Source organism: Natator depressus, chromosome 1, assembly GCF_965152275.1.
Source record: "Natator depressus isolate rNatDep1 chromosome 1, rNatDep2.hap1, whole genome shotgun sequence".
Taxonomy (NCBI): Eukaryota; Metazoa; Chordata; order Testudines; family Cheloniidae; genus Natator; species Natator depressus.
In genome coordinates, this window is record NC_134234.1 from 241,974,805 (window position 1) to 241,989,487 (window position 14,683).

At 39.4% G+C, this 14,683-nt stretch overlaps 1 protein-coding gene across 14 annotated transcripts in view; it reads left to right on the plus strand.

The window, feature by feature from the left end:
* Nucleotides 1–14,683, plus strand: part of BICD1 (BICD cargo adaptor 1) — a 255,883-nt gene that overhangs the window by 155,949 nt on the left and 85,251 nt on the right. For all 14 annotated transcript variants that reach the window (XM_074939484.1, XM_074939494.1, XM_074939511.1 and 11 more), the window contains exon 3: nucleotides 12,098–12,250. In XM_074939484.1, the coding sequence (XP_074795585.1) occupies nucleotides 12,098–12,250 (153 nt within the window). The remainder of the gene's footprint in view (nucleotides 1–12,097; nucleotides 12,251–14,683) is intronic.

The window sequence follows — 14,683 nt, forward strand, 5'->3', positions numbered from 1 at the left end:
GGAAAGGAATTATTTAAGCTCAGTACCAATGTGGACACAAGAACAAATGGATATAAACTGGCCATCAGGAAGTTTAGACTTGAAATGAGATGAATGTTTCTAACCATCCAGAAGTTCTGGAACAGCCTTCCAAGGGGAGCAGTGGCAAGCGCTTATAAGCTTGATAAGTTTATGGAGGGGATGGTATGATGGGATAGCCTAATTTTGGCAATTAATTGATTATCGGTGAATATGCCCAATGGCCTGTAATGGGATGTTAGATGGGGTGGGATCTGAGTTACGACGGAGAATACTTTCCTGGGTGTCTGGCTGGTGAGTCTTGCCCACATGCTCAGGGTTTAGCTGATCACCATATTTGGGGTCGGGAAGGAATTTTCCTCCAGGGCAGATTGGCAGAGGCCCTGGGGGTTTTTCGCGTTCCTCTGCAGCGTGGGGCACAGGTCACTTGCTGGAGGATTCTCTGCACCTTGAAGTCTTTAAACCATGATTTGAAGACTTCAGTAGCTCAGACATAGGTTAGGGGTTTATTATAGGAGTGGGTGGGTGAGATTCTGTGGCCTGCAGGAGGTCAGACTATGCGATCATAATGGTCCCTTCTGACCTTAAAGTCTATGACTCTATATGTAACACAAAAAAATCTACATTTGTAAGTTGCACTTTCACGACAAAGAGATTGCACTACAGTATTTGTATGAGGTGAATTGAAAATTATTTCTTTTATTATTTTTACAGTGCAAATATTTGTAATAAAAATAATATACACTTTGATTTCAATTACAACACAGACTATAATATATATGAAAATGCATAAAAACATCCAAAATATTAAATACACATTCAATTGGTATTCTATTGTTTAATAGTGCAATTAAAACTGCAATTAATCGTGATTCATTTTTTTGTGATTAATTTTTTTGTGTTAATTGCAAGAGTTAACTGAGGTTAATCAATAGCCCTAATTATTATCATATTTGATTTTCAGTTTCTCTGAATATCGCTACTCTGTGTGTGTCTCATTAGGGGAGTTCGACTGCTACAGGCCTTGATCTTGCATCAGGATCCTCCAATGTAGGGTATGTCTTCACTAACAACGTTAAAGCGCTCCGTGGCTGCTGTAAAAAAATTACCCCCATAAGGGGAGTAGCTACCAGCGTGGGAGCGTGGCTCCCAGCACTGGTGCACTGTCTACACTGCCACTTTACAGCGCTGAAACTTGCAGCGCTCAGTGGGGTGTTTTTTCACAGCCCTCAGCGAGAAAGTTGCAGTGCTGTAAAGTGGCAGTGTAGACAAGGCCTTAGACTTCTGTGCCCATGCAGAGTTCCACTTAATCAAGAGGGCTCTGCATGGACACAGGGATGGCACTAATGGATCCTGCTGCAGGATCGGGACTCAGGCTTTAGTTCACTTTTAATTAGCTTTCACATGCAGTTGTGGGAAACAATGGGTACTATGTACCCATCCTCCCTTCTGGTCGACCTCCACATACTCTGCATAGATCCCCAGCCCCATGTGGTGCCTTCCAGGCTGGAAGGAAGAATGGTGTTGTGGCACCTCGCATGCATGGAATGGGTTTATATGGTGGATTAATGTTGTTTCGATGGACCACCCGTCACATTATTCCATTCCTGGTTTGGAGCATCCTTAATGTTTGAGTGGATTTTTTTCTTTGAAATCTGCTAACTCTTGAGGGTATCATGCTGTATAGAGCAGCTGATCCCTGGCTGTATTCCCTCTGTGGCCACCAAAATCCCCAGATTTCTAATTGTAATGTTGTCACAAAGAGGGGCTCCTATAGGGCAGAAGAGGAGAGAGCATGGCTTTTCCTCTCCCCCCTTATGGGTTGGTTTGCTTCCTTGTAAACCATGCCAGGAGGGTAGAATATGCCCTATAGGATGCAGAAATAGATTTACTCTTCCATTTTGTTTGTTTGTTAAAACCCAAACACAAACCAATTTTTTTAAAAGAAAAGATGTAATTGGACCATATAGCTCCTAACAGTCTACCTCAAAGGCAGTAGAATAAGGACATTTTGGCGTTTTTTTGTGGTTATTATTATTATTATTATTATTATTATTCTCAAGAATTTTTCATTCATTTATTTATTTATGTTTTCCTAAGGCCAAATAGAAACAAATTTAGGATGGAGCAAGAAACAGAAATTATGTATAATATAATATAATTAATATAATTAATTATAATAAGATGTTAAATTCTAACTCAAGATAAAATATAACTAAAAGGGTGTATTAAATATTGGTGTCTACCATACCCACACCTTTTATTTTCATGTGTGTAGATTAAAGTGAATTTGGCACCCAAATTTACAATGACAGGTGTTCCCAGACTCGAGAGAGCAGACATTAGTTTAATCATAAATTGTCTAACTGACATAATTGGCTTCAAAACATCCCATTTATTGTTAGTACATTACAAATGTCATGTTCAAATGGGCTTTTGTATTGCATACATACAATATTCTGTTCTTAAAACCAAAGTACCTACCTTTTTCATTTTTCTTGCTCCTGAATTACTAAATTAATGCTATAAATTCACATACTGTGCAAATGGTTGTGGCTGCACTTCCCACCAGATAAGACTTAAACTTTGGTCCAGTGTAGACTAGCTTTGGTGCACATATCTGATTGTTTTCTGATTAACAGAGCTGATAAGTTTCAGAGTAGCAGCCGTGTTAGTCTGTATTCGCAAAAAGAAAAGGAGTACTTGTGGCATTTTAGAGACTAACAAATTTATTTGAGCATAAGCTTTCGTGAGCTACAGCTCACTTCATTGGATGCATCCGATGAAGTGAGTTGTAGCTCATGAGAGCTTATGCTCAAATAAATTTGTTAGAGCTGATAAGCATTCACTGTGGAAGAAAATAGGCTTTTTATTGTGCCAAAAGCTGCAGCCATGACTTCAGCTTAACTTGGAATCCCTCCCTTGAGTTTTATGTGAAGTAATGTGGAAAAAATGCTCATGACCCCATGTCCATATATAAGCCTAAATGAGACTCCTAACTATATACTTGTAAAGGATCAATGAAACATCTGGGGAATCGGCCTAGCTCTGTTCCAGAGAATAAAAAGACATGTTAACTAAAGATGGTCTGAGAAACTTTGAGGGAACTATATTTGGTCAGAATATGCAGTTCTATAAAAATCAAAACACTTTGCAAAATTAGGTGGATTTCAGTGGAATTTCATTTTGGACGAAAACCAGAAAAAAAGTTTTGACAATGTCAGAATGCCCCATATCTACATTTTTGCAGCAATATGTTTAGACTTTTCATTTTGAATTACCATACAAAAACAAAAGTCAAAATCAAAAAACATCTCAACCCAAAGCAATTTCGGGGAGGGGGGTTCTCAAGTGCATAGTTTTTCATGAACTTCAGGGTGGGGGGCAACGACGGATTTTCCTTTGGAAGATAATTTTGAAATTGTTGGTTTGCGTTCTGATTTGGAAGGGAGCCAGATTCTGAAATCTTGAAATCCTTTGTGAAACAGAACAACAGTTTCTTCACAGCTCAAACGTTGAATATTTCACATTGTTATGTATTTGTATTGCAGAAATGTCTTGAAGCCCCAATCTGGGATTAGGGGCCCGTTGTATACACATGTAATAAAAAGACAAAGTTTACATATAGTTGTTTTTAATTTCCTTTTGGTTTCATATTGCTTTGTACGTTTCATGAAAAACTATGCACTTTAATACTTGGTACTGGGTAGCGGTATAGATGACTGGATGCAGTCTGTTGTTGCTTGTAAATTTAAAAGAAAAATTTACTGACAAAATTTAAAGATTCTTAATTACACTAAAACTGTGTTTCTCCAGATAACTCATGTTTTGACACCCTATAAGGTTTTTGCTTACATAGGTATATCCTGTAGACAGCATCTGTCCACTTCATAATGTTTCAAGTTTTGGGAAGTAAATGAAATTTTAGTTGTGTGCTATGCAACAGCTTCTTAAAAGAATAATATAACAATAACACAGCATTTCTCTAAGAGCATCTCGTATATTCCACTAAATAAACCATGTAAACATATCTAACTCCTGTGATAGACCCAGGCCAGTTGGGTACATCAGAATAGCCTTATTGGGATCCAGGAAGTGGGCAGGCGAAGCCCGCCCACTGCTAAAGGATCCCCCCCAGCCTAAGGGGGGGGGTCCACAGGACCTGGAAAACCAATTAATTATGGGGGACAACTAATGAACAACAGGGACGGGGGTGCGGTCAAAGGGTCAAACGAAGGGAACCTGACGGGGACACCGAGCAGAGAACCCCGGACAGCGCCCACTGCTCCTCAAAGGCATCAAGAGAGTCAGTGGATGCCGCTCAGAGGAACTCTGCCCGGAGGCGTGAACGGACAGAGGATCGGAAATAGGCCCCACAGTCACAGGGAGACTCCATCGGCCAACCTCCTCACCCTGATTTTATAGATGGCTACAGCAGAATAGCAGAAGGCAGATATACTGGCCACTGGATTAACAAATATCTGTTCCCTGACTGACCAGAGCAGGGGCTGCTCCAGGCTAATGAGAACACCTGACTCCAATTAACCTGCAAAGAGTCAGGTGAGGCCATTAAGTTAATGTTACCACCGGACTCTAATTAAGGCCCCTCTGATAATATAAAAGGGCTCACTCCAGTCAGGTAGAGGGAAGAAGTGTGGCTGAAGGGCTGGTTAATGAAGACACCCTCAAGTCATTGGTAAGGGATCCCTAAGATAAGGGAGAAGCAGGAGAGCTGTGGGGAAGTGGCCCAGGGAAATGTAGCAACCCTGGTAGTAAAAGGTTGGCTGCCAACAGCTGCTACCATTAGGGTCCCTGGGCCAGAACCCGGAGTAGAGGGCGGGCCCGGGTTCCCCCCAGCCCACCACTACAGAAACATCTCCTGGGAGGGGAAAACAGGCCCCTGTCAGGATAGGAGGCTAAACTGTTTTGGCAGGAGGCTGTAGGAGCAACAGAGACTGTGGGAACTCTCTCACCAACCTCCATTGCTGGCTTATGATGAAAGGGCTCAGTAGACTGTATCCCTGGCCCTAGAGAGAGAAGGGCTACGTGGAGGGTTGCAGTGAGCCTCTGAAGCTAGCGTAAACAGCCTGGAAGCCCGGGAGCCACGGGGACAAGATTGGAGCTCTGCCACACTCCCAATATTAGTATTATAGTAACTAAAATCAAAACCCAGCAGATGTCACAAAATGAAATTAAAAGCATTTTGATCCAGAATTTTCCATATCTAAAACTACTAAGGCAGAAGTGTTTACTTCAATTCTGTGTAGAATTCTCTGCTTAAAATAAAAAAGTGAACAGAAGGCAAAAGTACAATGAATCAGATCCTCAGCTGGCATAAGTCTGTGTAATTCTATTGCCGTCAGTAGAGCTGCACTGTTTTACACCAGCTGAGGATTTGGCTCAATATCTTAAAGTTCAAAATGCTGCATTCTTCAATCCCTTAACCAAATGGTTCTAAAATATATTATACTTACACTAATATGCTGTATTAACTACAAAGGCTTATTGTTTAAAGTGCCTTTATGTTCCTTTCATGCCCAAGAGACCCCAGTCAGGATAGGGGTACCATTGTACTAGGCACATTGTGACCACATAGGAAGACACGGTTCCCTGAACTGAAGAGTTCACAGTTCATGGCCATGACCCTTAGGCATATGCCCAGACACTTGGCATGTACTTTACTTTACATATCTGAGTAGTGCCATTGAAGACGTGTCCGATGTTTGCAGATGTAAACTCTTAAGTTCCATCTTAATTGGTGCATTCAGTTTTACATTGTTTGGGATTTATTCTATTCTATATAGGTTCTTATATTGCCCTCATTACAGTAGCATCTGAATAACTTCCAGTAGTGCATTAAGCAATATGTTAACACCTACAATAGTTAATGCACATGAGTCACGGTCTGATGCCATGCTGACAAGAAGTCTGTTGTTTTCTTTAGTTTCATAGGTCTCTTTCTTGCTTTTTTGGCACAGATGCATTAAAATAATTGCACCAAATTCCTCTTGTGACTGGGACAGAAAATAACCTCTACGCATTAAAACATTACTCGTGTACCTTTAGCTCCACCTCTTGGGTGTTTTACAGATACAGTAATATAGATAGAAGAATCTTCTCTAGAGGTGGTAAAAATCTTTTGGTTAAACTCTTGCAAACATTTCTGGATCAGCAGCCATCCCTTGGAATTTTAATAGTCCGTACATGATTAAAAATGAGGTTTAATTATGAATTATTTTGCTGATCATAGAATCATTTGGGTTAGAATTGTCCCCTAGTGGCTTATCTAGAAAATTGCCCTGCTGACTGACCCATTTTACATCATATAAAAGTATTTTGGTGCATTTCAAAAACACCATAGAGAGACTTGATGTGGTGATCTAATGTGAAACTTGTGTCGTGCTCCCACCCCGGCGTATGTAGCAGGAGACTGTTGTATACTCCATAATCATGTATTGTTCGGTAAAAATAATTTTTTTTTAAACTGACAAAAAATAATAAACACAATTGTTGGTGGGCATATTTCCTATGTCTTTAATCAGAACATTTGGTGGAAGCAAATATAATACTTGTGACAGGGACCGAATACAAACTCAGCATGTTATTTGAAAAGACAAAAGAATATTTCACCAATGCAAACCACATAGAAATAGCATAACGATGAAAATGCTGTAACATTACACACTAGCCTGAAAGACCTCTTCTGGCGTTTGCTCATACTAGGTACTAATTGCTTTTAGATTAGCCGTGATAAAACATTGTGCTGTACTAGTAAAGGGTGCGGTATTGAAAATGAAGCAGTGTTTTGCAGCTGGATCTTTGCCAGCATAATGCAGGCTTTTGCAAACTGCCAAGGGAGAGGTTGGAGTATAGAGTGCAATATTATGCCATTTTCAGTGACAAGATTTGTGTTTTACGTTAGTGAAATATTTTATCACCTTTTCAAAATAACCAGCTGAGGTGGTGTTGGTCCCTGTGACAGAGTAATAGGCTTGCTTCCACCCAATGCTTTGGATATACACTTAAGGTAACATCGCAGACAGAACTGTTAGCAGACATAGTTTTTGGCTGGTTCTTTTGCTGTTGCTATTTTTTGTTTTAACCAGAGCAAATAGTGTATTGTTCTGTAGTAATATTTTCTGTGTGGATAAAAGAAGGGAGTGAGGAGAAATATAAGTGGTTCTGTTTATACGTCCAGGAATGTGGAGGAGAAGCAGTGGTATGTGGCAAAGGAATGAGCATTCTGTTTGTTTTAAGATGATGAATTTAAGAAAGATAGCCATTCAACCTTCCTGTACAGTGGCTGTATGTTGTATTAGGGGGAAAAAATGGTTCCATTCCTTGGTCTTAGACATTCAGTGAATCTCAGAGCCGTTTCCAAAATAAAGTAGCTTGTAGTGCATTAGTGAAATAATGCATCAGGATTTGGTAAAAAGCCTTTTTATTCAGGTCCTTTGATCTGTGGCCATTTTGTCCCCTTCCTGCTTTTTCTAAGAGCTGTTCCTTTTGATCAAAGTAGCTGATTGCTGAGCCAGTTTGGGGTTTGTGTGTTTTTTTTGTTTGTTTGTTTTTTTTAAATATTTACTGTATCCCAGAGTATGTGATGGATTTTGTAAAAATTAAGTATAGGATAAAATAATTGGTTAGTTTTGTATATTTGTTGTTAAAACCTTAATTTTATGTTATCAGCTGTTCAACCTTCTTACCCTTTGCTTAATCCAACAGTTACAAATTACTAGTTAAGATTTTTGACCTCCAACATTTTTTTGGTTGTGTGTTTTTTAAAATTTAATTTTGTATGTAAATTTGTTGCTCATGAAAGACTGGCATAATAGGCCTGATCCAAAGTCCATTGAAGTCAATGGGCGTCTTTCCACTGAAGTCAATGGGCTTTGGATCAGACTTAATGTGACCAGACATTAGCTTTCCTGTGTAACTCTGCAAATGCACCCTAATCCTGTTCTATCACACACCTTTCCTAAACTGCAATTGGCTAAGGGCCTGAGCCTGCTGTGGACCATGTCAGCATTCCTGAGAGAGATTCCTTTAATGGATGGGGCTGTTATGGGGAAGGAGAATTCTTTAAAACACACTTGTTGCCTGGGTTGATTTTCAGCCACCTGCTCTTCATCCAGGGGCTGATCCTCTTCCAGGCATTGGTAAGGTTGTAGACAGCGCAGTTATGCTTGGCGTGAAAGAGAGGTAGAGCTGGGTGTCGTCCCCATACTGCTATCACTTCAGTCCATTTTGTCTTGCATTTCTCATGAATGTAGACTTGCATGTCTACCCAGACCCTACAGGAGTCAAAATTAAAGACATACTGTTAGAAATGGAAATCATAGGCAGTTGTTCAGTGGTATTGGAATTATTAATATTAGACATTATTAATACTAATGTGGGGAATTACCAGACACTAATTTAACCACTAATTCCTTTATTTATTGTGTAGGTCAAATGGTATTTTATACAAGTCTCTAAACATGCCTGACGGCCTAAAAATAAGCAGTCACTACACTCAATACAGTAATAAAGTATTCATAAACATGTGATCAATATACTTACAGTTCTGCGAGACCTAGGGAAAACTGTCTCAGTCTGGTGTGCTCCAGCATGATCAGGTAGAGTATGACAAAGGATCTTCAAATTCATAATTTTTTTATACCCTTTAACAAACAAATGATGTCATTGCCACATACTGATTTCAGCTAAACCCAATTTGAGACAAGTCACCCTTATTTTCAGTCTTACCCTCAATCTTATCTGGATTATGTCTAAACTGGCACTTCGTCGGCAAAACTTTTGTCGTTCAGGGGTGTTAAAAAAAGACAAAAACACCCCCTGACCGACAAAAGTTTTAATGACGAAAAGCGCCAGTGTGAACAGCGCTTTGTCGGCAGGAGCGCTCTCCTGCTGCCGACAAAGCCACTGCCTCTCGTGGGGGGCGGAAGTTTTGTGTCAGCAGGAGAATTCTCTCCTGCCAGCAAACAGCAGGTACACGGCTCTGCATTTAGTGGCACTGCTGTAGTGGCACAGCTGTGTCGCTAAAAGCTGCGTAGGAGAGACATCGTCTTACAACCTTCTCTCTCTCCAAGGCCTTTCCTCCCTTTCTCTTCCCCTCCTTGCTCACAAGCAGTTTTTCCTTTTTGCGTAGTTTACATAGCCCCTGGTTTTTGAGATAACATTGGTATGTGAGGTGGGAAGATTCATGACTCTTTTTAAGACAGATTCTCTTTTGCTTTATTTAAAACCATGTGCAGTCACCCTATTGGTCTCCTTTTTAGAAACTTCCCTTTATCTCATTAGTTGTTTTTTTTTAACCAGACACGCCCCCTATTTCATTCCTTCTGGCCTTATAACTCACTGTTTTCAAGGCCTTCCTTCCACTTGCTAGTCCACTTTACAACACACATTGTTTCCTTAACCAAACTTAAACTAACTCTATTTCTTTTATTTTATTTTATATTTATCCCACTGGTGGCATAAGCTGTCTTCCCCCTGAGAAATAATATACAATGCCATTCCCAGGTTTGACTCACAGGCTCAGTCAGCAGGGAATGTTGCAGGAACACATTTAAATGGCCTTTTTTCCCTGGTGCTTCATGACTCTTCTGCCACCTGGGATCTTTCAACTAAAGTCTTGCTCCACGTTCGAGATCTTGCAGTTTCTTTTCTTTTCTTAATTGAGTACCAGGAGTTTTCATTAACTTTTTGGAATGAAAAGGCTTAGTCTAATAAGGTGCTTGTTTGTCATCCTTTGTAATCTTTGTTGCATCAACATATTTTATAGTGGTTTATAGTTTATCTTCCAGGCTTTTACACTTTAACCCAGATGCAAAACTAAATATCTGTGTCTTGCAAATCAACTCAGAATTGATAACACTTACCACTGCACCATTATGTACTCGGAATTAATATGTACATACAGACAAAGCCAGATTACACTTTTATGGGGCCCTGGGCCAGAGCAAATGGGGGTCCCTCCCCACCGTTTCCACCTGCAGTACCCTCCTACCCTCCTGCTGGGGAAATGGGGTCAGGGCCTGAGGGCTTGCCCTGCCCCATCCCCCTGCCCGTTGCTCCTGCTGGGGAGCAGGGACTGGGGTGTGGGGGCTTGCAGGAGCACCGGGCGGGCGGAGCGGGGCAAGCCCCAGCACCCTGAGCCCGCTCGCCAGCAGGCGCACCAGACAGACAGCGGGCGGAGCGGGACAAGCCTCCACGCCCTGACCCTGCTCCACGACAGGAGCGCCGGGCGGGCAGAGCAGGTTGGAGTGTGGGGGCACCCCAATTGGCTGGGGCCCCTGGGCACAGGCCCCGTTGGCCCAGTGGGTAATCTGCCACTGCATACAGAGCCAGATACACACAGATCACTGAATGCAGTTTCTATAGTGCCTGTTTCTTACAGAGATGTTCAATGTTTCAGAAAGATATGTCTATGATTGCTCTCCTGCTGCAGAAATCATAGATTATATTATTTTCTATCTCTGCTCCTCCTGGCATCACAGCAGAGACACAGTCTATGCCATCATTATGAATGTAGCCATTCTTCTTACTATAGAATACTCCGTCGTGCCCCCCGGGTACCACTGTGGCTGCAGTGCTCATTGTTCCTGCAGGAGGGGGGAAGATGCGACTGATGGTCCTTACTGCCATGAATCAGGACTGAAGGGGCTCACATACATAGCAGTGGCAGACAGTCTTACCCTAAAAGGCCATATCTGTTGCTGATTCCACTTTCACCTACTCCATTATAAATAGGCTTGGTAGAATTGGATTTTTTTTATCATTTCAACAGATAATATTGATGTTTATTTTTACACTTTTTATTTTTTATCCATTTAAATTTTCACAGTTGCAGGATGTCAGCCAATAATTAGTTAATGAGAGTAAACTTTGAGATTCAAAAAGTTAAAGCTTTATAACTGCTCAAATACAAACTGTCGACATCATATGTCAAAATTTTACCCTTAAATCAAACTTTAATAAGTTTTCGAGAAGCATTTTTGTTACTTTGCCTGTCTGTAAATTTTGATTATTATTGATGGAAATAGTTCTCATTCGTTTGTGTATGGTGAAATCAACTTCTGTTGATATTTACTGATAAAAATCAAATCATTACAAGCCTAATTATAAATCAGGAGTAACTCCATAGAAGACAGTGGGGTTAGACAAGTGTACCATTAAAATCAGGCCTCTGATATCTGATGATTTAGAGAGATTAAAGGTCACTTCAGCATCTGAGTCTCCCACGAAGAATAACCTTAGCAAACCCAAGCTCGAGATGCAAAAAATTTGTCAAGCCTAGAATTAGGTGCAGTCAAATAACTTTTTGATGGCAGTTCTTGAAAACATATATGAGTGTCTAGGAAACTGGTAGGGTTATTGTTGAAATGACTTCTACCTATACCACTTTATACATACAGCAGAACCTGAAATGAGACCACTCTAATTAGTAACCTCTGGGTTTAAGAAGCTGCCTCCTGTTATCCTGAAATACTCCAGCTTTATTAGAAGACCACATCTGTTGAACAACTGAGTTTTCCATCGTTTGAGTAGTCTCTTGCAACAGGTTTCACTGAATAATACAGCACATAAATACCTGTACTTGATTTCAAAACATGAAGTTGGTTCTTATATTACTTCATCTTGGTTAATAGCTATCTTTGCAAGACAGACACCATTATTCATTTTTCTGCTGTATGAATTTAGTGTATTGTCCTTTAGTGAAAAACAGTAGACAATTGTGTTTTGATTTAAGCCTTTCAACCAGGCTTCTAGCAAATAAAAGTAATGAGACGATAAAGCACTAGAGGGTTTTTTAATTTAAATAGAAAATTAATCTTGGAACTATTTTGTTCAAGTTTCCATATCTCATATGCTCATTTGTGTCCATCCAGCCGTATAACAAATAACAGGAACTGTGGTATGACACCATATAAATTGTGGTGCTGCTGTTTTGACATGTAGTGTTAAATCATTTTGATTACTTGTTTGTTGCCCTTGTTATACACTGGGGCCATGTTTACCATTCATGCTGCTGGAAATGAAATTGTCATTTTGGTTTTTTTCCCCTCTCCTTCAGAATAACGAAATGGCAGAGTTACAGAGAATACGGATGAAAGATGAAATTCGAGAATACAAGTTCCGAGAGGCAAGACTTCTTCAGGATTACACTGAGCTTGAAGAAGAAAATATTACTTTGCAAAAACTGGTGTCCACACTGAAACAGAACCAAGTAAGCACAGAAGAGATTTTAGATGCTAGACTAAAAAAAAAAAGTACAACACTGATTGACTTAAAACTGCATAATTTGACCTACCTTAAATTAATCTGGTATGAGATTCTTCATATCTTGCTGGTTATTGTTAAACAGTCATTATAAAATATAATACTGGCAAACTAACACACTGGAAGTCTTACTAAAGTGCTGAATGCACCCGGAGGTTCCATGACAAGTTAAAAGCCCACTGCAACCAGCTGTAAACAGTATCCAGGGTTGCTCTCCACTTGATACGTGTGCACAACTCCCATTGATGTTGAAGGGAAACTCAGACCCACTTATACATATATGACATTTAGAAAAGTTACTCTGAAAAAATGTAAATTTTTCTGTGGAAAATGTTGTTGCTGGCGAAGTAATCAAGAAAACTGTTGTCTCGGACCAAAGGGATTTGTTCCTCTGTCAAAAGTGCTATCTTGTCATGATAAATCAGTAAATATGCAATTCAGGTGATTAAACTGGCAATATTTTTCTTCTTCTTTTAAACACATTCCATGCCAGCACTGGATTACAATTTATAAGGCAATACCTTCATTTCTAACAGATTGTAATTGCTTCCTGCCTCCATAACATGCAGTTGCTTTTTAAGTCCTAACATGCTCAGCGGGATGATTAGGGCTTGCCACAAGATTGCCACAGTTTCTAGAGGGAGTTTGTTAACAAAACTATCTTGTTGCTGTCAGGATTTGCGGTACAATTTCATCTAACTGTTACTAATATTTTATCCATCCTGACATGGTGATTAAAGTACTTAGAACAACAAGGTAGAACAACTGGGGACATGGAGATAATAGAAACAGATCCATACTTTCCTTTCCTTATATTGAGACACCATGACCTACAAATTTCTAGAACTAAATTTCCAGCAGATTGTCTTTATCAGAGAGGTATTATCCAGGCCACTGTATTCCTCCTTTGAGGCAAAGGTATGATTCTCACTAGCTTCATGGAAATGATCTGCACAGATCTTGGGAAAACTAGACCCCTGAACGGACTGTTGTAGTTTCTACCAGAAGAGAATCTGTACACAAGTGCTATCTGTTAGAACACTTCACTCTTAATGAACCTGAATACCAGGGCCCCCTAAAGAGGAAAAAATATTTGGCATATTTTGATTGACTAAAAAAAAATTACAGTATTTTTGTATCAAATATTTTTGTTTGTTTTTGTAACTCAGAAAATAGTTTTGATCTACAAAGATGAAATTTCATAAGAGATTAGTCCTGTATATTCTTTAACTTATAAAATCATGTATTACATAGTCCTTGATATTTTATGATCAGATCTTTTTAGGCATTTGGAAGAAGAATCCATGAAAAAGGGGAATGTAAAAATCAGTTATTGTTCACAGACAGTGCAAATCTCCCTGCTTTTCATGAGAATTTCTGCTATACACAGCTTATGTTATGTGTATAATCAAGAAAATATAGATACTGGATTTTATTAATAGGGCCTGTGTTTTCAGGATTCATTTCCCTACAAAACAGCAACACAGATTTGTGACCCCCGAATCCAAATCTGAAAATCTGGGATAAACCCCAAACCTCCAGATTTTCAAAAGATTCCCAGTATAATCAGTCACTAACTTTCTTGAGCTGTTTGATATCAGGTCACTGAGCAATCTGAAGGTTCAAATTCTAAAGACTGCCTTCTCAGCCAGCTCCCAAATAAAAGTCCTCACCCGTCTACTGAATATCCAAGCCCAAAAGGAACTTGCTCTAGCAGGGACCCATTCCTTGTATTATATTTAAATTCTGCTTTTTAAATATTTGTGTAGACACTGAATGAAACAAAGTTCCAGACCATCAACTGAAGAGGCAACTAATAATGCCTGCCAACTAGTAACGTCTGCAAAATTGTTTGAATTAGAAATGGGTTTTTTACTTGGGAATTTTCAACATTTACTTGAAAACCAAATTTCTCCCTCCTCCACCAAAAGACATTATTGCACTATTTAATCTGATTTATTATTTTAAAGTCAGAATTTTACAAATTAAAAATATTAAAGGATTATCATCAAACTAAAAGTCATACCAGTGTCTGTTTAAGGCTACCATTTTTACAAGTAGAGCTGATTGGAAAATGGAAGTGCTAATGAATCTTTATCAGAATTTTGTTTCAGTGAAAAAATGTGTCTGGTTCTATTTTATAATGAACACAAAAGAAATTGAAAGCAATTAGTCAAATATTTTTTCTTCCTTTTTTAAAGTTTGTGGATTTAACAGGCATTTGTGTATAGTCAGTTTGCAGTGTATGGTCAGTAAATTTCCGTTTTGTTTGTGTGGGTCTTTCGTACAGCATCAAGGAACCAGAAAAAGATTGAAAATTGGGAAATTATTTCCTATAAATTTAAAAATATGAATAGGTAAAGCCACAGAAACTGTTCAA